The sequence below is a fragment of the Gouania willdenowi genome, chromosome 19 (genome assembly GCF_900634775.1).
Source record: "Gouania willdenowi chromosome 19, fGouWil2.1, whole genome shotgun sequence".
NCBI lineage: Eukaryota > Metazoa > Chordata > Actinopteri > Blenniiformes > Gobiesocidae > Gouania > Gouania willdenowi.
In genome coordinates, this window is record NC_041062.1 from 18,390,142 (window position 1) to 18,413,960 (window position 23,819).

At 38.7% G+C, this 23,819-nt stretch overlaps 1 protein-coding gene and 1 pseudogene across 1 annotated transcript; both read left to right on the plus strand.

Annotated features, from left to right (window-relative positions):
• The first annotated feature begins 6,700 nt into the window (after positions 1-6,700).
• Positions 6,701-17,537, plus strand: LOC114481698 (meiotic recombination protein DMC1/LIM15 homolog; annotated as a pseudogene).
• An 880-nt stretch (positions 17,538-18,417) lies between these two features.
• Positions 18,418-21,840, plus strand: LOC114481935 (forkhead box protein J1-B-like). The gene is made up of 4 exons (XM_028477011.1): positions 18,418-18,538; positions 19,896-20,101; positions 20,723-20,900; positions 21,018-21,840. The coding sequence occupies exons 2-4, from the start codon at positions 19,938-19,940 to the stop codon at positions 21,756-21,758; spliced, it is 1,083 nt and encodes a 360-aa protein (XP_028332812.1). The 5' UTR covers positions 18,418-18,538; positions 19,896-19,937; the 3' UTR covers positions 21,759-21,840.
• Positions 21,841-23,819: the final 1,979 nt, after the last annotated feature.

The window sequence follows — 23,819 nt, forward strand, 5'->3', positions numbered from 1 at the left end:
TCACACACCCACATTCACAACTATGAGAAACACAGGACCACCAGAACTTCACACAGAACCCTTCTGTTTGCCACATGAGATCAAGTGTGCCCATCATTTATCTTTGCTTTCATTCATTATGTTGCTCATTTATTTACATTGCTGTTGCCTTTATGAGAAAAGAACAAACAAAGGGGAAGAAAATAGTGTTACTGATAAGGTTGTTTTTGTTTGCTTTTCTTTCATTTATTTTCTTGATTGAGGGGAGGCCCCCACAATGCAAGATATGGTTACATCCGCTGAAGAAAGAGCCCTCTGTTGCCTCAGCTTTTGGAGCTGAAGTTTTAATTTTTATTGGCCATGATTTTTTTGAGCTCACACGTTTTTCTCCTTTGTTATTTCTGAACGATTCTTCTTTTTCTCTTTTGTTTTTACTCAATTTCAGGAAAATTGAGACAGAGATTGAGGACTGCAGCCTCAACAAGTTTAAATTTTGACATTTTTTGACCGATACCCTCGTAAACAATCTGTACCTTACCCTTTTTGAAGCTGCTTGCGACAGACAGCCTAGTTCAACATTCCTTGTTTTCATTTTGCGTGCCTCCCCCTTACCGCGTCGGACTGTCTGGCCGGCCCAAAGCCACTCGACAGCATGGGGGGGGTACCAAATTTTTCCTGAGAAAAAAATGTCCCATTAGTTGCTATGAGTACATAGGCAATTACTTTTCAAACAAGAAGTCCTGGTTTAATGTGCAGAAAAAGGATAAACCTTGCTAGGGAAAGCGCTCTTCGGGGGATAGTGGTCCACCTGATTTGATACATGCTTGGTAACCGAAGACCGTTCTGAACAAATTTCTACGTTCCCTTAGAGTGAGGGTTAAGAGAGGTTGCGTGCTCCGTTCAATGTTGAGTGATATTAGAGGTGCCCAGAAAGTTCTGACAGTTGAGTTTCCCTCAGGTTGCAGACCGAGGTTGAGTAGACTGCCGATTCAGAGGTTTTTTTCTTAGACTTCTGGAGTTTATGGTGGTTGAGTTATTCCCAAACCCTTATTCTTCAAGAGTGGCGGTTGAGTAGACTGCCGATTCAGAGGTTTTTTTCTTAGACTTCTGGAGTTTATGGTGGTTGAGTTATTCCCAAACTCTTATTTTTCAAGAGCGGTGGTTGAGTTTCCTGCTGATTCAGAGATTCTTTTTTACATTTCTGGAGATGGACAGCGGTTGAGTTTCCCCCGCGGACCGGGGTTGAGTTTGGTTATTGTGCATGGCCGTGCGATTGCTGCCTGATGAGCAGCTAGTAGACTGTCAGTACTGCAAGGGACAATACTCTAAGTGTAGACTCCGCCAAGGCGGAAGTAAAAAGGAGCGTACCTCTTAGTAATCAGACGATACCAGTAAAAAGCAATTAATTAACACTAAAAGGTTGCCAAGCATGAGGGGGCAATAAGAGCTCATTGACCCCGAGAGATGAGGTGGACTGGCTATCGCCACTGGTGGGTTAGATGAGACCTATATTCTACTTAGACACTATGCAACAAAACCTTGTGAATGAATGGACGTGAAAATTGAGGCATGAACGTGTGCGGTGCATGAATGACTGAATGATGACACGTTACGTATGCCTGAGAGAACCGTGTTGTGAGTGCGAATGTGCCGTGGACGTGTCATAGAATGATTGACCGATGAATGGCTGTTTGACTACACATGTTCCTCTGTTTCACCTTCTTTTCCTCCTGGGTTCTGATGCACTTGATCTTCTCCCTGTTTTTGCCAATTATGTAGTGGGGTGTTCAGAAAACACTGCTGCTTGTTAAAAATTAAGGTTTTAGGCCTTGGGCCTTCTAAAAAGTTACCAGGTTTTAAAGGTTTTTTTCTGGGTGTTTAAAAACACCAAACGACGTTTTTATATATGATACCACTTTCAGTGGAATGACTGGCTTTGACCTTGACTGACCTTACTGTTCATGTTCAGTGTCCATGTTTTTTGTTGTTATGTGTATACTCGTTGTGGTGTGCACTTGTCTACGTCTTCGTCTTAGTTGTTGTTATTATGTAGCTTTTTCCAAAATACAGGTCGCTGTAAGGAGACGAATCAGATCCAACTAAAGAAAAGAGATATTTTAAATTATCCAGTTAAGTCTTAATGGTTTCCTCTCTTTCTGTTTCTGAGTGTTTCCTAACAGAATGCCACCGCCTTTTCGACTCCGATCCTGTCTCCTCCAGCCGCCATGCCTGGTCACTGCTTCTTATGATGAAGGATGAGAATTAAAGGGAAGTATTGTCCATAACTGTAACTGGGAAGCAAAGGGGAAATAGATTGAAATAGACACGTGACAATATGACATATTGTGGATGTTCTAACATAATATCTATTCCAGAGACTACAGAGACTTCCAATCCAACTGCGAAAGTGGGGAAAGATCTTCAAATTTCCAAAAGGAGCGTACAGTTGACCCTGGCTTTGACCTTTATGGCTGAGGAGAAGGAGGTCGAGGAGGTTGGAGGGCACAAAGGCAGGCGGACACAAGAGAGAGGAAAACGGAGACACATCCAAAATGATCAGATAAGTGATTTTCCAATGATATTTATCATATGGTTTTAAGAATCCAAATATATTCTTATGTAAAAAAGGGAAGGGAGGGGCCAACGTCCCTCTGATTTTTGATTTATATTTTATCATAGGAAAATAATATACCCCAAAACCCTCCAACCATTTTCTTCTTGTTCCAACAGCGTGCAAGACCATAAAACACCTTCACTGGGTTTAGACACGTTTAAGGGAAAAATTAAGTATTCTCAACATTGGGTTGGTGGCCCAATCTGGGTCGCCTGAGATTTAAAAAAGGGTCCTCCTGAAAATCTTGATAATTGATTGAAATAAGAGATAGTTTAAAGTTAAGTAACTTCCAGGCATTTAAGGAAGCTCTCCAAACCGTGCTGGGGCTCGTCACCCCTACGAATGGGATAAATACAGAGAGCAAAAGACAATATGATTGTTCGACTCAACTTAACTTTAATTCTGTCTAACCTTAAAGGGCCAATAATCTTGCTAAACTCTGGTTCAGACACAGAATAGGAGACGCTTTTGCCACCAATTGACCTTCAAAATTAAGTAAATTACATCTCAAATAATAATTATGAGGGAAAATAATGAAATAAATGAACTGACAAATTCAGCTCTATAAAAGAATTAGGCTATGTAATCAGGTGTGGAGTGTTAACATTATTCAGAATAAATAAAGGATAGAATAAGATTTCTCCTTCACAAATAAGAGATAGCAACGAAAAATGAAACAAACAATTTAAATAAATAAATAACATTATTTATTTATTTGGTTAAACTCATTTAGCTTTCTCACATCTCCATGTCTCCCAATTGTATGTATTCATCTTGAGAAGACATGTAATCACACTCCACACTTCTCCGTCTGACTTGCATGTCCTTCTCCGTCCGACTTGCATGTCCTTGTAAACAGTGGTTCTCAAATTGTTGCTTCTCACCAGGTAAGTAGATGTACCACAGATAATCACTGCAACTCCAGCTATGCTTCTCCCTACTCCAGGAAAAGAAAATCGAATTAATACTTCCTGCTTTTCTTTCAGCCTCATATTTTCCCACTCGCGTGCGAATGGGCTACAGAGCTAGCATGGCTAAAAGCTCACTAACCCACACCTAACCATTGTGTGATTGTGCAGCAGCACCTTTTAGGATCTGAAAAGCTCTCAGATCCTGACCTCTGACCTGTCTCTGCCTTCCTGGCCATACTAACTATTCATTTAGTTAGTTAACTAAACCTAACACCCCTAAAACTTCTATTCTGTTCTATTCTATTCTATTCTATTCTGTTCTGTTCTGTTCTGTTCTGTTCTGTTTTGTTTTGGGTGAGTGTGTTTCCCCCCCCCCCCCCCCCCCCCCCGTTTTTTTTTCGGTCCAGGTACCAGCTAAAGCCTACCAGGTACCAGGTACCAGCTAAAGCCTCAGTAGTGGGATCGCGCCTGTGTTCAGGTACCAGCCAATCCCAAGAGTTCTGTTTCGGTGTTTTTCCCCCTCTTCTGTTCAGGTACCTTCCGATCCCAAGAGAGGTTGCCAGGTGTGTGGAGACTACCCTTCCTCAGACAACAACCAATCATCTACAACGCCGACCGGAAATGAACGACCCACACGGCAGTGAAGGTCGCGGAGCAGGCAACATGGATCCAAGATGATTGCCGACACCAGCTGATGCTGAGACGGAGGCTGACCGAACAATGAAGGGGGAACCGACAAGGCCACTGAGACACACACAAGAAAACGCTCTAGAACAAGGGCCTAGCTTTGTTTATAAGCCACACCAAATGCTCATAGCTAGGTTGAGGGAGGACAACGTCACACCTAGCTGCAGGAATACAGTCATAAACCCTTCTGCTACGATTGAGGAAAATACTCAAGGTTCTTCACTCATGATGCTATTGGTTACCCCAGTTACCACTGAACTCAGCCGATGAAGACGAGTGATGTCCTTGATGCAAATGATGATTTTTGCTTATCTAGATGCAATAAAGGATGATTTTTGATGATTCATGCCATTGATAATAATGATGAAGTTTTTTTTTTTTTTTTTTTAAAGGTTTATTTCCACATTTTTCTTGATATATCTGTGCCTCATAAAAGAAGAATATATCCAATGTATGACAATAACGATGCTAATGGTTAACCCTGACAGACAGCAAAGGTGGAATATAATAATTTTGTTTCTTGATTTGGTCGTTGAGGCGACCAAAAGTGGGGAATGTTATGGCAATTTTTATATTCATCATCATATCCTCAAATGTATGTTCATGTGTACAATTTGTCATGTTTTAATACATGACGACTCCATTACTCATTACACTTTTGAACATCTGATTAAACAGTACAGATCGTATTATTCTCAGTGCAGCACAGTCTCTGCCAAGGCCAGAATCTCTGCTCGCATGCAGCACACACTATCATGGAGATAAGGGTGGCGCCACATCTTCTTCATAACATAACATCTTCATCATCCTCCAACATTTCCACTATGGGCATCTGACTCCCTCCCTTTTGTCTCTCACTGTTGGGACCTTTTCTTATCTGTATAAAAAGCTTAGGCTTTGAAACTGTTGGAGCGGGGCGCGGCACTTCCTTCGGACGTCCGCCTGGACGGACGCTAATTTTGTTTCACTTTGTTCCATCTTGTAACCTTTTTACTTAGCAATAGAATAAACTTTTTATATAAAATCATCAATGCTTCTCCTGGATTCCATCATTCAACCAGAGCAATGAATCATGTCACTAAATGAGGTCAACCGTAAATTCTGCCGTAACAACGTCATCTGTTACTGAGCAGTAAAAATAAATTAGGGACTCGTAAAAAAAAAAAGACCGACTGTGGTTGTTGGAACATTTCAAAAGTAGTAAAGGTTAAAGAAGGTGTTATTTAGTCAATTTATCATAGGAAACAACTGAAGCATGTGATCACACACTGATCGTGTGCGTTTGATAAGTTTTTTTTTTTTTTTTTTTACAAACGTCAGCGTTTAATAAAAGAGATGATGTAACTCACAAATAAATAACATGTAGTTTATGAAACTTGAGTGTTTGATGATTAGTTAGTTGAATTCAGCACTAAATGATCAGCGGGAGCAGCAGCAGTGCCGTTGGATGCTGTTGGATGTCACATCCAACACTGTAGACGCTGAAGCCCCTCCCTCTCTGTATAATCACAGCTTTCTCATTATTAATCTCTGATCAATAAATGGACACATTTATACCGTGCGGTAAACGGAGGAGATGGATACGCACGTATCCTTATATATTATTAATATGGATGGTTTAAATACATGGAGACTGATATTTCATTAAAAATACGGTACACATTAAACATGTAATAAAACAATGATTATATCGTCATTTGTATAAATTTAAAATCATAATAAAACATTTACCATGATATTATTTTCAATTTCCTTTTAAAGTACCGTATTAAAGCGGTAAAAAAAGTAAAACAAGTCTCTTTGACTCATTTTTCCTTTTGTAGATTGTTGTTGAGTGTTTTAAAGCATCACTATTTGACTTCTTTAATAATAATGATGACGTGGTGCGTCAGCAGCTTAAGCCAAGCCTGCTGCTTAAATCTGGTCAGGAGCAGGAATGTGTTACTATGGTAACCAAGGTGTTTTCTCGTTGATGAAATCGCTGTTCCAGTTAGAACTCGGCTTAATGAGCCAGACTCTCAGGTTAAACCTGGACTTAAACCTGAGCTGGGTTTGATGAAATACCCCCAGGGGTTTTAAACCAGCAAATTCCATATGTTTTTTTTAAATTTATTTATATTTTAAGAACTTGTAGAATACTGGTACATGGAAAAAAGTTAAATATGTTACCCTTGAACACCTGGAGAATTTAGCACTCATAATGAATACAATTTGTAAAATAATGAAAAAAAAAAAGTGCAAATGTTCAATGAAACCCAGAGCAGCTTTGAGTTTAACATTTTTATGAATTTGTAAAACTTGTCACATGGACATAAAATAAATCTGTTACCCTATATGAACACACGGAGAATTTAGCACACATTATTGTGTAAATAAAATGTTTCAAGCTTCTCCTCCAGCTTTTTAAAAAATTTTAAAATTTAAAAATTTAAATTTTTTAAAATTAAAAATTTAAATTTTTTAAATTTAAAAATTTAAATTTTTTAAATTTTATTTATTTGTTGGGCGGAATGGAGAGCATGGCGATAACAGAGGCGTTTGGAGGTTGGATAATGCTTCTTTGATGGGATTATAACTGTGATGCTCAATGAACTGATCCAGTGTGTTTAAAGCTCTCTGTGATACTTGTGGGGGGCGAAATTATTAGTTCATATATTTTAATCCTTAAGCCTTGGGTAACTTTCCATTGTGTGATTTTCATGTCTTCAACTTTGCTGGGTCAAACTGCCTTGTCAAACGCACACGATATCTCCTCAAAACAATAAACGCACAAAGACGCATAGGCACTCTGTGTGAGCACTCACATGCTCACACAGTCACATGTCACACACACACGCCATACACATTCATTCACACACACAAACACATAAACGCACACTCCTCCGTCTCTATGACAACCGGCAGATAACAGAACTGGTTGTTTAGACCCAAAGAACAAACTGTCTTTTCTTTTTCACCCTCTGTCCTCACCTCCTCCCTCTGCCTCTATCTCTATCTCCTGGGGGGAGGAGGGAGGGGGACTGAGGGGAATATACGTGTTGGATCAGAACTGTGTCTCACTCAATCATCGGACCTCCGGCCGGGACGGTCACTTCTTTTGTTCCATCTTGTACCTTTTTTTCTTAGTTTAGAATAAACTTTTTTTATATAAAATCATCAATGCTTCTCCTGGACTCCATCATTCAACCAGAGCAATAAATCATGTCTCCAAATGAGGTCAACCGTAAATTCAGCCGTAACAATTGGCGATCACGAACAAGGACCATCTTCTGTCCACCCCTCGGACAGAGACTGGATCATGAACCATCGGTTGAACCTCAAACACCAATTCGGACTAAATTAAAGCTGCCTTTATAAACATATATATATAAATTTTCATTTACATATATATTCGCTCTGTGTTGATTTTTTTGTAACCAGTCAAGCATTGTATTGATTTTCAGCTTTGATCTTGATCCTCAGCTGTTCTGTGTTTTGACAGTGAATAGAGAGAAGGGCTCAAATGGTTGAAGTTTATATTGTTTATGCATAAAATAGGTTGAAGTTTATATTGTTTATGCATAAAATACGGCTGGTCATTATTTACTTTGGTTTTGTTCGGACACCCACAGCCTGTGAGGTCCTGACCATAGATAGACGGGCAACCAAAGTTTCCAAAACATCCCAGCGGTGCCATGATCTGAGTTCACCTCTGTACCGAAAGCAAAATAGATTAAAACCCCGAACCTAACCTAAATTGTGTTTCTGTGAATCAAACAGATGAAGAATCCAATAAACAAATAATATATGCATACGCATATACAATCTTGGTATGATGTGAACTCAGATCATGCTTTCGGTGAGTTTTACTTCTTTTTTTTGTAGTTTTTTGGCTTTAAGGCTCTCATTTTGGAGAGAGCCGGCTTTGGGTTTTTTTTTTGTTTTGTTTTTCTCTCGCAGTGAGAAGACACACGTCGGCTGCTGTGTTTCGGCTTTGGTTTTCTTTTTAACACACACACACACACACACACACACACACACACACACACACACACACACACACACACACACACACACACACACACACACACACACACACACACACACACACAGAGAGAGAGAGAAGGGGAGAGAAAGAGAGAGAGCCAAACACGCACGCACGCACCCACGCACAGAGAGAGAGAGGGAAGCACGCGCACGGGCGCACACGCGCACGCACAGCGCACGCGCACGCAAAGAGAGGCAGAGAGCCACACCCACGAGAGACACACGCACGCACTCAAACAAGAGAGAGGTAGCGCCCCTCACTGGCCAGTTTAGTGAAAGGTCACATGGTGACACAACATTGTGATTTCTCACCTCTCCCCCTGCCGACAGAATAGTGCCATTACACACAGACACTGCTTTTATTTTTATTTTAAATTTTATTTTGATTTCATGTTTGATGGGTTCACTCTAAAATAAATATGAGCAACACACACTCAAACACACACACACAGATGAATACAGTATTTCATTTTATTTTATTTTAATATTACTGTTATCATCATTATCATTTTTTATTATTTCAATGTTAGTTTCTGTTGGCTTTGCGGTTGCCCCTGAAGAAACGACATCTTCAATGAAAGAATGAAATCACCTTCAACTCTTATGCTAATGAAATGTCAACATCATTCAAAGGACCAAGCATCAGAAGGAAATGGACAATCAAAGGTCTGTGACCTTTCAGGACTCAAGGACTCAACTCCCATTCAGCAAAGCAATGCTGAAATAACTCGCTCAGTCCCAAGTCAACTCTTCATCGTCTATGAATGGGCCGCATGCCAATGCTGGGATTAACACATCCTGCCCCATCATCAAAGACTGAGAACCTGTGGGCGTCGGAGTGATTCGACACTCCCCCACCAATGAGTTGAAACGCCACGACTACTGCCTGAATGATGGGCAGCAACTGCAGACTGGTCACACGTCTGCTGGAAATCTTCACCAAAAAAGACACTGTTTCAAAAGCCACAAGGATACCAAGCCACAAGAAGTCCACCACAGCCTTTGGTGGTAGTGCTAAATCACTTTAGCCTTGAACTTTGGCATGGAGGGGGACAACTAGCAAATAGCCAACAAGCTTCTCCTTCGATAGGACCCCTCTATCTTCTGACTGTGCACTAGATTATTTTGTTTTCATTTATTCTCTCACACGCAGACAGACCAGACATACAGTCACACACCCACATTCATAACTATGAGAAACACAGGACCACCAGAACTTCAAACAGAACCCTTCTGTTTGCCACATGAGACCATGTGTGCCCATCATTTATCTTTGCTTTTATTTATTATGTTGCTCATTTATTTACACTGCTTTTGCCTTTATGAGAAAAGAACAAACAAAAGGGAAGAAAATAATGTTACTGATAAGGTTGTTTTTGTTTGCTTTTCTTTCATTTTATTTTCTTGTTGAGGGGAGGCCCCCCCACAATGCAAGATATGGTTACATCCGCTGAAGAAAGAGCCCTATGTTGCCTCAGCTTTTGGAGCTGAAGTTTTAATTTTTATTCTTTTATTGGCTCACACGTTTTTCTCCTTTGTTATTTCTGGACGATTCTTCTTTTTCTCTTTTGTTTTTACTCAATTTCAGGAAAATTGAGACAGAGATTGAGGACTGCAGCCTCAACCAAGTTTACATTTTGACATTTTTGACCGATACCCTCGTAAACAATATGTATCTTACCCTTTTTGAAGCTGCTTGCGACAGACAGCCTAGTTCAACATTCATTGTTTTCATTTTGCCCGCCTCCCCCTTACCGCGTCGGACTGTTTGGCCGGCCCAAAGCCACTCGACAGCAGGGGGGGGTACCAAATTTTTCCTGAGAAAAAATGTCCCATTAGTTGCTATGAGTACATAGGCAATTACTTTTCAAACAAGAAGTCCTGGTTTAATGTGCAGAAAAAGGATAAACCTTGCTAGGGAAAGCACTCTTCGGGGGATAGTGGTCCACCTGATTTGATACATGCTTGGTAACCGAATACCGTTCTGAACAAATTTCTACGTTCCCTTAGAGTGAGGGTTATTAGAGGTTGCGTGCTCCGTTCAATCTTAGAGGTGCTCAATAAAGTCCTGACAGTTGAGTTTCCCTCAGGTTGCAGACCGAGGTTGAGTTTCCTGCCGATTCAGAGGTTTTTTTCTTAGACTTCTGGAGTTTATGGTGGTTGAGTTATTCCCAAACTCTTATTCTTCAAGAGTGGAGGTTGAGTTTCCTGCTGATTCAGAGGTTTTTTCCTAGACTTCTGGAGTTTATGGTGGTTGAGTTATTCCCAAACTCTTATTTTTCAAGAGCGGTGGTTGAGTTTCCTGCTGATTCAGAGATTCTTTTTTACATTTCTGGAGACGGACAGCGGTTGAGTTTCCCCCAGGTTCGGTACCGGGGTTGAGTTTGGTTATTGTGCACGAGCGTGCGAGTTCTGCCTGATCAGCAGCTAGTAGACTGTCGGTACTGCAACGGGCAATAATCTAAGTGTAGACTCCGCAAAGGCGGAAGTACAAAGGAGCGTACCTCTTAGTAATCAGACGATACCAGTAAAAAGCAATTAATTAACACTAAAAGGTTGCCAAGCATGAGGGGGCAATAAGAGCTCATTGACCCCGAGAGAGGAGGTGGACTGGCTATCGCCGCTGGTGGGTTAGATGAGGCCTATATTCTACTTAAACATTATGCAGCAAAACCTTGTGAATGCATGGACGTGAAAATTGAGGCATGAACGTGTGCGGTGCATGAATGACTGAATGATGACACGTTACGTATGCCTGAGAGAACCGCGTTGTGAGTGCGAATGTGCCGTGGACGTGTCATTGAGTGATTGACCGATGAATGGCTGTTTGACTACACATGTTCCTCTGTTTCACCTTCTTTTCCTCCTGGGTTCTGATGCACTAGATCTTCTCCCTGTTTTTGCCAATTATGTAGTGGGGTGTTCAGAAAACACTGCTGCTTGTTAAAAAAATTATGGTTTTAGGCCTTGGGCCTTCTAAAAAGTTTACCAGGTTTTAAAGGTTTTTTTCTGGGTGTTTAAAAACACCAAACGACGTTTTTTATATATGATACCACTTTCAGTGGAATGACTGGCTTTGACCTTGACTGACCTTACTGTTCATGTTCAGTGTCCATGTTTTTGTTGTTATATGTGTATACTCGTTGTTGTGTGCACTTGTCTATGTCTTCGTCTTAGTTGTTGTTATTGTGTCGTTTTTTTCCAATATACAGGCCGCCGGCTGTATACTCAAAGGAGACTAATCAAATCCAACTAAAGAAAAGAGATATTTTAAATTATCCAGTTAAGTCTTAATGTTTTCCTCTCTTTCTGTTTCTGAGTGTTTCCTAACAGACAATGCCACCGCCTTCTCGACTCCGATCCTGCCTCCCCCAGCCGCCATGCCTGGTCACTGCTTCTTATGATGAAGGATGAGAATTAAAGGGAAGTATTGTCCATAACTGTAACTGGGAAGCAAAGAGGAAATAGATTGAAATAGACACGTGACAATATGACATATTGTGGATGTTCTAACATAATATCTATTCCAGAGACTACAGAGACTTCCAATCCAACTGCGAAAGTGGGGACAGATCTTCAAATTTCCAAAGGGAGCGTGCAGTTGACCCTGGCTTTGACCTTTTAAGGCTGAGGAGGAGGAGGTCGAGGAGGTTGGAGGGCACAAAGGCAGGCGGACACAAGAGAGAGGAAAACGGAGACACATCCAAAATGATCAGATAAGTGATTTTCCAATGATATTTATCATATGGTTTTAAGAATCCAAATGTATTCTTATGTAAAAAAAAATGGAAGGGAGCAGGCCAACGTCCCTCTGATTTCTTGATTTATATTTTATCATAGGAAAATATACCTCAAACCCTCCAACCATTTTCTTCTTGTTCCAACAGCACTTAGCGTGCAAGACCATAAAACACCTTCACTGGGTGTAGACACTTTTAAGGGAAAAATTAAGTGTTCTCAACATTGGGTTGGTGGCCCAATCTGGGTCGCCTGAGATTTAAAAAGGGTCCTCCTGAAATTTTTGATAATTGATTGAAATAAGAAATAGTTTAAAGTTAAGTAACTTCCAAGCATTTAAAGAAGCTCTCCAAACCGTGCTGGGGCTCGTCACCCCTACGAATGGGATAAATACAGAGAGCAAAAGACAATATGATTGTTCGACTCAACTTAACTTTAATTCTGTCTAACCTTAAAGGGCCAATAATCTTGCTTAACTCTAACTCAGACACAGAATAGGAGACACTTTTGCCACCAATTGACCTTCAAAATTAAGTAAATTACATCTCAAATAATAATTATGAGGGAAAATAATGAAATAAATGAACTGCTCTATAAAAGAATTAGGCTATGTAATTAGGTGTGGAGTGTTAACGTTATTCAGAATAAATAAAGGATAGAATAAGATTTTTCCTTCACAAATAAGAGATAGCAAAGAAAAATAAAACAAACAATTTAAATAAATAAATAACATTATTTATTTATTTGGTTAAACTCATTTAGCTTTCTCACATCTCCATGTCTCCCAATTGTATGTATTCATCTTGAGAAGACATGTAACCACACTCCACACTCGTCCGACTTGCATGTCCTTCTCCGTCCGACTTGCATGTCCTTATAAACAGTGGTTCTCAAATTGTTGCTTCTCACCAGGTAAGTAGACGTACCACAGATAATCACTGCAACTCCAGCTAAACTCCAGTAAAAAACTGACTACACTACGCGATGACACATCTTCCGCTATGTATGTAGATTACACGCGATCCACACTTTTTTCCCTTCTGTTTCGCCAGAAACGGAACTCGCAATTTTACTTAGTCCTGAATGCGACACCGCACATAATTCGCACACATGTGCCCACGTTCATACACCCGGGACTAATAGCTTTCATCCACACGACGATCTGGGGTACGGCTGCGCGTCGAAACCTTAGAATACAGGTTTAAGTCCTTCGTTAACGCGTCATTTTTGGCCCTTACTGGCCTCTCGGGGGGAAATCACGAATATACGCTTAATGGTCCCATGAAGTAGAATGGTCCTAGACCTACAGACTGTGGCCAAAGGAGGCGTTTGCGCAATGGTAGGTGCATCTTGCCACGCGACGCCATGAACAAAGACCGCCACGTCCTATAACCCTTCCGCCGCCGGAAGCCCAGCCTGAAGTGTTTATGATGAGTGTTTTTGATGTCTCAGATGATGACTCTGCTTACTGATGACACCTACATATGTTTTTGTTGCTGTGCTGTGCTGACATTTATACCATGTGTGTTTTTTGCTACTAGTGATATATATATATATATATATATATATATATATATATATATATATATATATATTCCATATTCATTGATTACCAATGATGTTAGTTGCTAAGGATATTTGATTTTATTGTGCAGATGGTCTTGTCTCACGTAATATTCATTATGTGTTCATGGGGTTCTTTGCCTTCTTGCCTGTGTCCCCTGGGAAAAAAAAATAAAAAATAATGCTTATATCCATAGTGTTATAACGGTGTCAATATCATTAGTCCTACGGACCATGAGGTTGCGCTAGAATTACACTAATTTTGATTAATATTTTATGTGTTTTGGGCTGTGCTAAAGTTAAACAACTTACTAACTAATTTCGCTTTTTTTTGTGATGGACTTTGTCCAAAAAGAGTGGATTGTGGGGGGCGAAATTATTAGTTCATATATTTTAATCCTTAAGCCTTGGGTAACTTTCCATTGTGTGATTTTCATGTCTTCAACTTTGCTGGGTCAAACTGCCTTGTCAAAAGCACACGATATCTCCCCAAAACAATAAACGCACAAGGACGCATAGGCACTCTGTGTGCGCACTCACATGCTCACACAGTCACATGTCACACACACACGCCATACACATTCATTCACACACACAAACACTCACACACTCCTCCGTCTCCATGACAACCGGCAGATAACAGAACTGGTTGTTTAGACCCAAAGAACAAACTGTCTTTTCTTTTTCACCCTCTGTCCTCACCTCCTCCCTCTGCCTCTATCTCTATCTCCTGGGGGGAGGAGGGAGGGGGACTGAGGGGAATATACGTGTTGGATCAGAACTGTGTCTCACTCAATCATCAGACCTCCGGCCGGGACGGTCACTTCTTTTGTTCCATCTTGTACCTTTTTTTCTTAGTTTAGAATAAACTTTTTTTATATAAAATCATCAATGCTTCTCCTGGACTCCATCATTCAACCAGAGCAATAAATCATGTCTCCAAATGAGGTCAACCGTAAATTCAGCCGTAACATTCTTTATCTTTCAGAGTTTCGCACAGGGAAGACACAACTGTCTCACACACTTTGTGGTGAGTGAGGAGCTTCTTTGTTAGTTAAGCTTTGAAAAAAAAAAAAAAAACCTTTAAATTAAATATTGTAAATACTTTTTGGTTTAGTAACTGCTCAGCTGCCAGGAGAGGACGGCTACTTGGGTGGAAAAGTCATCTTCATCGACACAGAGAACACCTTGTATCCTATTTTAAATCAATCAAAGAGAATAGTTGTTGGTGTGTATTTCGTGTTTGATTGAGTATACAATACAATCAAAAGCAGTATTATTAACCTCTAGTCAACTGGTTCTCAACCTTGGGGTCTGGAGACACTGGGCGGGGGTCACCATATGCCTTCAAGAAACTAAGAATATTTATTCAACAATTTGAGCCATTTTTTCTTATTTTTACCCTTTTTTTGCAACGACACCAAACTTGCCATATTTTAACCAACTTTATCACTTTTTCTTGCCATATTTTTGCTCCGTTTAATGCATTTTTGCTACATTACTCTTATTCCTGCCACTTTTCTATCAAATTTCAATACCTTTTCTGCACACTTTTCCACTTTCAAGACATTTTCAGCACTTATAAATCCTTCCCACCTAATGTCACATATCTTGACCCATTATTGTCACTTTTAACCTCTTTTCACCACATTTCATGCTTATTTTCGCCAATTTAACCACATTCACACTATGTCATGCCCATTATTTGCCAGTTTAAACAAAGTGTCTGCCACTTTTAAGCCAATATCGACACTTTGAACCCTTTTTACCACTTTTTGTGTTCGTTTTTGGCCAATTTGAAACTTTTAATCAATTTCCATCCATCCATTTTCAGACAAGCTTGTTCCTGTTTTTCTGGGTCGTGGGGTTCTGCTGGTGCCCACACTGGGCGTAAGGCAGGGGTACACCCTGGACAGAGCGCCAGTCCATCACAGATTTTAAAAATCAATTTCTGTGGTTTTTAAAATCCCATTTCACCATATTTTTACACCACTTTTAACCCACTTTATTTCTGATTTAAACAAGGATTTACATGTTTAAGATGACTATGTACTATGGTACAAATAATAATAAACTTCCTGGATACCAGTGGATATTATTCAGATAAATAAATAAATGTGGTTATCACAGATTCATCGAACAATGGACCATCATTTAGCAGATTTAATGGATGTGCCCCAAAGAGTTCTCCTTTACCCCCCTTATAGATGGCCCTGTCTCCACATGACTGTTCTTCAATGTTCATGTCTGTGTTCAACCACCTTCAGGTATAGTGGGGGCCCCGGGGTTTCTGGAACCTATATTTTGGGGGTCATGGGCTGAAAAGGTTGAGAACCACTGCTCTAGTCTGTGATTTATCGACCTTGACGTGTTCCTGTTCCAGTCGTCCTGACAGACTGAGAGAAGTTGCTGACAGGTTCAATGTGGACCACGACGCTGTGCTGGACAATGTGCTTTATGCACGTGCCTATACTAGTAGGAGCTTGTAGAAGTGTATTTACACTAGTGCTAATATTTGACAGTCAAACATTGCTCAGATTGGTTGAAATGTGGCTCTGATCTCAGGTGAACACCAGATGGAGCTGCTGGACTTTGTGGCAGCCAGGTTTCATGAAGAAGGAGGAGTTTTTAAACTGCTGGTGAGTTCTTAAAAGTGAAGGTATTTGTGCGCTCTCACCTCTGACCTTTGCCTCTTTCTTTTTGTCCTCCTCTTGTTTAGATTATTGACTCCATCATGGCTTTGTTCAGAGTTGACTTCTCTGGTCGAGGAGAGTTGGCTGAACGGCAGCAGAAACTTGCTCAGATGCTGTCGAGGCTGCAGAAGATTTCTGAAGGTTTTGATCTAAAATGTGCCTTTGTGTGTGTGTATGTATGTGTATATACATATATATATATATAATAATGTATAATACAGGGTACCCGCAGATCCTTAAAATGTTTTAAACAGTGGGACTTTGCGCGTCATGCTTGTAGCAACTTTTAACAAAATGGGGAAATGTAAATTTCATTAAAATGACCTGTCAAACAAAGATTTTTCGAAATGTTTTTTTTTTTTTTGTATTTTTGTTTTATAGATTTCATCTTGTGTGTTTTGAAGGGTGATTTTGATTACTTTAGTTTAATTGTTTTAGTTTTTTGTGTGTGTCAGTAAATCAGAGATTTTATTCCCTACCTCGTTGTTGTGCTTCGTGCATTTTATTTTTTGTTTAAATTATGTATATATATATATATATATATATATATATATATATATAATAAACAATTTTGTTATTTAAGCTCATTTATTGATTTTATTGATTCAGTCATGTACCAAAATCCATTTAAATTGCAAAATGTTGTCTCTCGTGTCAAATACTGTTGTGAGATTAATTTATTACAGAGTCTCTAATTAATTACAATATTTTTTTAAACGAGTCCCACCTCTAATAGATAAAATGTTTTTTACCTGGACATATTCAGTATCTTCCTAAATTAATTCACCCTCATGTTTAATCTTGTGGTTGTGTTTTATTCCCTCAGAGTACAACGTGGCTGTGTTTGTGACAAATCAGTTTTTGGTTCCTTCAGTAACATATTATTTGTTCTAAACACAATGCTATTTGTGTTTGGTGTGTGTGTGTGTGTGTGTGTGTGTGTGTGTGTGAATAGTCCCAACATGCCAGAAAACGAAGCCACCTTTGCCATCACGGGAGGAGGAGTCACTGATGCCAAAGAGTGACAAAGCTTCCAGTATCATCTTAATGTTCTACGCTCACCTATTTAATGTGTTTGTTGTTATTTATTGAGTTTCTGTACTGAAGTGATTCATTCTACGGTGGTCATTGTAATACAATGCTGTGTTTTAAAATATTAAAGTAAATTAAAACAAATGTGTTGTTAATTTTACAGTTAAATTCCGACAATAACACTAAATTAGAATATGTTTGTAATTGTTTTACTGGTAACACTTTATAATAACCATCTATAAAGGGTAATTAATGGTAAATAGATCATTAATTAACCTTTAGTTAATAGTTATAGTTAATGTCTTAATTATTTGTAATGCTATAATTGATGTCATATTAACAGTTTATTGATGCACACATTTCATACACTTTATAAAGTGTTCGTTAATGATTAACAGGATTAGTAAACCTTGATTATGGTTCATAAACATTGCAGAGACACGTGGACCAGATATTTGTTTATGGCTTATAAATGTTTTATAAAGTATTATTATTTGGTTAAATATTATAAAATTAGAACTGTAGATTATAATCCTTTACTAATGCTTTATAAAGCATCTATAGGCATGTTTTAGATAGATAATTAATACTTTAATAATTGGCTTATAAACTCTACAATCATTATCTGGATGGTTATTATAAAGATGTTTATAATACTTTGTAAATGGTTATTAAACACTGTAGAGCATCATAAACATTAGTTGGATGGTCATTATAAAGTTGAATTGATGTTTATAAAATTTTAACAATTGCTTCATACATGCTTTATAAACTATTTAAATATATGTTAATGAATATTACAAAGTTGCGACTAATTATTGTAATATTTATAACTAATGAATTATTAACTAACCCTAACCCAGATAACCTGGTTATGATAGAGTGGAACAAATGGTGAATTAGTTTATTGCAAGTCTTGCCTTTATTTATTCATTTTTAGCAACACTGCTAATGACTTCCACAGATTCAAGATTTTTTTACCCCCAAAAAACTTTTTTTAAGCTAAAAGTGCTACATTAGCCCCGCTCAGAATCATGCATTATTTTGAATTTCCCACGAGTGACAGTTGAGCCAAAACCAGGCGGTATCGCTTTAAATGCAGCTCATTGTTTACAGGTAGTCATGGTAACGCATGGTAAAAGTTGAAAGACAAAAAGATTCTACCGCAGTGTGAGTTCTACAGCTGGACCTACAACAGTGAAAGCACTAAAGACTCTCAGATACGACTAAAGGAGGTCTAATATCATTAAAACCAGTCCGTAAACATTGACCAGCAGAGGTCAGCAGTGACCAAGGTTTGTGACCAAAGCTTTTTAGTCATATTGTCAACTTTAATGATTAATTAGTGATATTCCTGAATCACGTTAGTAAATACCGCTGGATTTGTAATATTGTAAATATGGTTATGTTTTCAGATAAATTCCTGAATCTAGTAAAAATTAAAATACTGTTTGTTTTATAATATTGACATATTAGTTATAATCCAGTGTGTGTTAAAGTTTTTAGATTTAGATATAAATGTATCATTTAGATTTAACTTTACATTTAGATTCAACATTTATATTAAGATTCAACATTTACAATTAGATTTATTTTTCATGTGTACATATTTTTTTTTAGCAATGATAGAACATGCTGTTTTTCATGAATTTGTCTCTCAAATGAAAGAAAAAATGAACTAAATGTGAGGAAAGTGAGCTAAATGTTTAAAATATGTCGGCTATGAAACAGTGACCAAGTTTCTTTGCTACCGGACTCAAAACGCCCTCACTTTCTTCTTCTTGTGTACACTAGTGCCCCATTTTTCAAATGACTACTCCTCCGTTAGTTCTTGTTAGATCGAGATGCAGTTTGGTATGAAAACTTTATGAATGACTATGATGAGACGCTCACCGCCCTTTTTTTTTCTTTAAATGGGGCCCGGGGGCCCACCCCCCATTTCCAGTAATTTCAAAATGTATGGGAACATATTAGTGTGATATATCATTTCAAAGGTAATTCAGTGTAGATTATGATTATGCCTCGCATAATTCAATTAGGGGCCCACTCCCCTTTTTTTCGGTAATTTCCATTAAAGTCGTTTTCTCATTTATTTGTGAGTCAAATAATGCGACAGTTGGTGGTACCAAATCATTGACATATATCAATATATGAATGGGGCCTATTACTCCGTATGTGCCACGGGGGCACAAGGGGGTCCCACTTTTTTAAAATGACTACTCCTCCATTAATGCTCGTTGAATCGGGCAGTAATTTCACATGGATATTCTATGAGCGGATGTCAACAGCCTCTAGGAGACCTTTTTGAACCAGTAATTTCTAAACTTATTGGAACATAGTCATGTGATATATTGTTTCAAAGGCAATTCAACGTAGATTACTATTTCACGTCACACAATTTCATTTGTTTTATTCAGTGGAACCGAGTCATTTAACTGAATTCTTGGGAACGTGGGACGTGCTATTTGGCGCGGGTCGCGGACCCGGCCATAGTTCAGCAGAACTTGTTACATTAATCACCACATAAAACTGACTAAAGACTAATGTGTTCTGACCTCATTGTTCTGGTTAAGAACCAAGCTGCAGCAAACTGCTATTTTTCTATGTGTTTTTTTATTGTTGATTTTTCCACTCTTTCATTTTTCATGCCAGTTTGAACATCTTCAGTCACAAACCAAGATAACGGTCTCGACAATGCCTAAAGCTAAAAGGTTTAAGGCAAACAGGGTGGAGATGTACCCAAAGGATCAGGTCCAGGGGTCCAAATCTACCCCCCTTGATGACAGCCTGACCAGCCTCGACTGGCTACAGAACTATTCCATCCAGATCTCAGACCCACATCGGCCCAGCGTCCCCGAGTGAGTTTACATAATTGACTTTGTAATTGTAATTGCCATAAAAATTCTATAAAAATTGTCAATTATATTTTAACGCAAAACTGGGGATTTATGTTACAGTTCTATGTTCAGCTCTACACATAGTTAATTATTAAAATAATTAATAATTTCATTTCAAGCTTTCTCAGATTTTATCATTTGAAAAAAAATGAAACAGGGGACATACTGACAAAAAAAGGCTCAAGTGGCCACACCAAAAATATTAAAACATGTATTTTCATTGATGAGGAAGTTTAACAAAATAACCAATAGATATGAAATAAATTAGATATTTGTTTTTAGTGTATTTTACAGCAGATTTAGGACCAGTTATCATAAGAGATGCTAACAGAAAGCTAACACAAGAGGAAGGTTAACTTTTATTAGGTTATTTATTACAGTCTCAGTAATTGTGATTAATTGTAATTGAACTTTAGTAATTTAATATGTAATTGCAATTGACTTTCTGAGATTAAAAAAATAATTGCAATTTAATTGTAATTGGAAAAAATGCTGGTCACTGTAATTGTAATTTCATTGTAATTGAATACGGGTAATTGAAAACAGAATTCTAACTGAAAAATGTAATTGACCCCAACCCAGGTACCCTCTGGAGGTGGACTACAAGACCAACCCCAAAGCCAAACCACCTCATTCCCACGCTTCTCTCATCTACAAGGCCATGCAGGCCAGCGGACAATCCAAAGTCACTTTGTCCACCATCTATGAGTGGATAGAAGAGAATTTCTGCTACTACAGACACGCAAAGCCCACCTGGCAGGTAACTGACACCCACTTTTATTATTTATGAGTGTCCATCTCCCTTCATGTCTCATTTACTCATATTTGCTCAATGGCTTTGTAATAAAATCTTGCTTTTATTGTGTCTTTGTTACAGAACTCTATTCGTCACACTTTGACCTTCAACAAGTGCTTCAAAAAGGTCCCTCGACAGAAAGGTGAGCCCGGCAAGGGAGGGTTCTGGCAAATCGACCCAGAGCATTCAGACATGTTTGACCATTGGATCCTCAGACGTAGGAAACTGCCAGAGAACCATTACAGAACGCTGCTAAGGAACAAACTTTTTCAGGGTTATCAGGGCACTACAAGCACTTCTGTTCATGGAGTTGTGCGTCCTGAACAGAAGCCCCTGTCATCTACAGAAAACAGAGAGACCACGGGGTCTACAGGGACACCACTTGATTATGACATTGTAGCAGCAGCTTGTAAAGACATTATTGGTGGGGATTGTAGCACCTGGAAGGATTTGGAAAGCACCGCTGCTGTTGGGGTTCTGGAACCAACAGGAGAGCAGGCAAGGTGGTGGGAAGGAGGAGGAGATGTGATGAACCACTACCTATCCTACGGCTACATGGACATGTGCACCACCACCATGGAAGGCACAGGAAACCAAGCAGAGCTCCAAATGCCTCTGCAGGATCTCCATCAGCATCAGGACCAACAGCATTTGGTGCATCTGGATGAGTCCTCGGTGAAATTATCTGAGCAACCATGCGTGGAGGTCACAGTGGTGACAGAGAACGTACCTCCAACCCTGGATCAAGGCTTTGGTGTGAGTGAGGGCGTCTTCACAGCTACCTGTGACCTTCCACCACCAACAACACTGACTGTCCTATAATCCTCCTATATAATACAATCCTCCTCAGAATACGTGTAATATGAATATATTGTAGCACTCAGCATCCCACTCACTCATAACCCAATCCCATTGCCATGACAGTCATGTCAATAACATCTTTTTTGATCTTCAATAAATATGTTGTTCATTATTTTCATTTGTCTTTTGATATTAATTTTTGTGAACTTTGTTTATATTTAGTTATCCTCATTTATATTGAATGTGTGCTAAATAAATACATGAAATAAAATGAAACAACTCACATGGACATTTCTTCCATAACCTGCTTTGCTCCCTGGGACTGTAAATATTTTTTTTACTCTTTCACTGAAAATCAAGGATGATGACATCACACCAACACAGCTCACCCTAAAAAATGACACAATGAAGGACAGGCTGAAGACACAGTCTTTCTTATTCCTTTGATTATTGTATTTAAAGCTAATGTTTTCTGAAATGTGGGATTAAATAACACATTATTACTGAATGGTAATAATCAATGAAAGGAAAACTTTACGTCTGAATATATTGGCTTAAATATATAATAGTGATGTGGCAGTCAAAATTCAAATGAGATATTTCATTTCGAAGCTATAATACTTAGTTAGAGGTAAATGTAATGGATTACAAGTACTCACGTTACTGTAATTGAGAAGCTTTTATGGGGATATGAGTATATTTCTAAATCAGTAATTTGACTTGTACTTAGGTATGTTTTTAAAAAAGTAATTTGTTACCTTTCTGACAACCATTACTTAGTAATTTTTAATTTTTGTTTTAAAATGATCAATGGACATTGTGAAACTACAAAAAAAGTAAATCACCCGACAACAATCAAATGCATCACATCATAGCCGACCAATCAGATTAAAGGTAATGCACGGAACCAAAACAGCTTTGAATGCTGGTTATTTTCTTCAGTTTTAGAGATAATAAATGTAGTTATACTAATAGCCTGAGATTTTTTTTATTATTATTATGAATTGAATTCATTTGGGTTATTCAAGTTAACAAATAATTGTACATTTTGGCAGAACATTTTTTTTTATACAGGTGCCTTTGTGGAAAAATAAATGACGTTCCAATTGTGCAAGATTTCATCTCTTCCTTTTTATTTTAAGTTTATACATGAGATGTTTACTGGATGCAAGGGAACCGTAGCAAGATTTGTTACGGATCAGGTTCGTGAAAGGATAGGACACTGAGTACCTCACATAACACGGTCTAATTTGTGTTTTGCAAGAGAAATACTAGTCTTCAGTACTCAAGTAAAAGTGTACTGCCCCTTGTGGGAAGAGTTATTTACGTTTTGAGTTTCTTGTGTTTTGTCCACACAGGGCTAACATAGTTCTTGTGTTTTTGCCCACATAGAGCTTCCGTAGTTCAGTCATGCTCCTAACATTCTCACATCAAGTCACACTTCACAGTGTTTAAGCCTGTAACATCCCATTTTGGCTCTACAAAAATATCTGTCTGTAAGTATTTGAATGATAGTAATCTTAGCTTCTATTAGATACCAACATTAGTCATTTTAAGAAATGACTAATGAAATTTTAAGAAAATATTCGGCGCTAATACCGTTAGCATCCCTATGGCAGTTTCCATGTAAATTAGCATTGTGCTAATCGCTTGTTAACACTAACATGCCCAGAGAGGTGTCATTTGACACCTATACCTTTAAAGTCCAAGCTGGTGTCAGATGGTGGGTGTGAACAACTCAGCTTGTGACCATTGTTATGTTACTGAGGCCACTACTCCCGCCTCAGCTAGGGTGGGGGGGTGGCTGAGTAGGTTCAGGACACAAAGACCTTTTGTATTCTCCTTTGTGTTTCCCATACAGCAGCTACATAGAAGTTGCAACTTATATTTCAACTTTTGCGACAGAAAGTAGTAAGTAGTAATAGGGAGACGTCAACACAGTTTGTTTGCATTCTTGGTGAAATTTATTTATTAGAGATTTTGTGAACATTTCTGGCACTGCCACACCTCCTTTATGCATTTGCCACATGCAAACTTGTCACAATGCACGGTTTTTCCTGCAGCAACACTTCACCTGGCACA

Coding starts and splice junctions, on each gene's coding strand:
- LOC114481935 (XM_028477011.1), top strand. CDS start 19,938: ATGCCTAAAGCTAAAAGGTTTAAGGCAAACAGGGTGGAGATGTACCCA. Junction 20,102..20,722: donor CATCGGCCCAGCGTCCCCGA/GTGAGTTTACAT, acceptor ACCCCAACCCAG/GTACCCTCTGGAGGTGGACT. Junction 20,901..21,017: donor ACGCAAAGCCCACCTGGCAG/GTAACTGACACC, acceptor TCTTTGTTACAG/AACTCTATTCGTCACACTTT.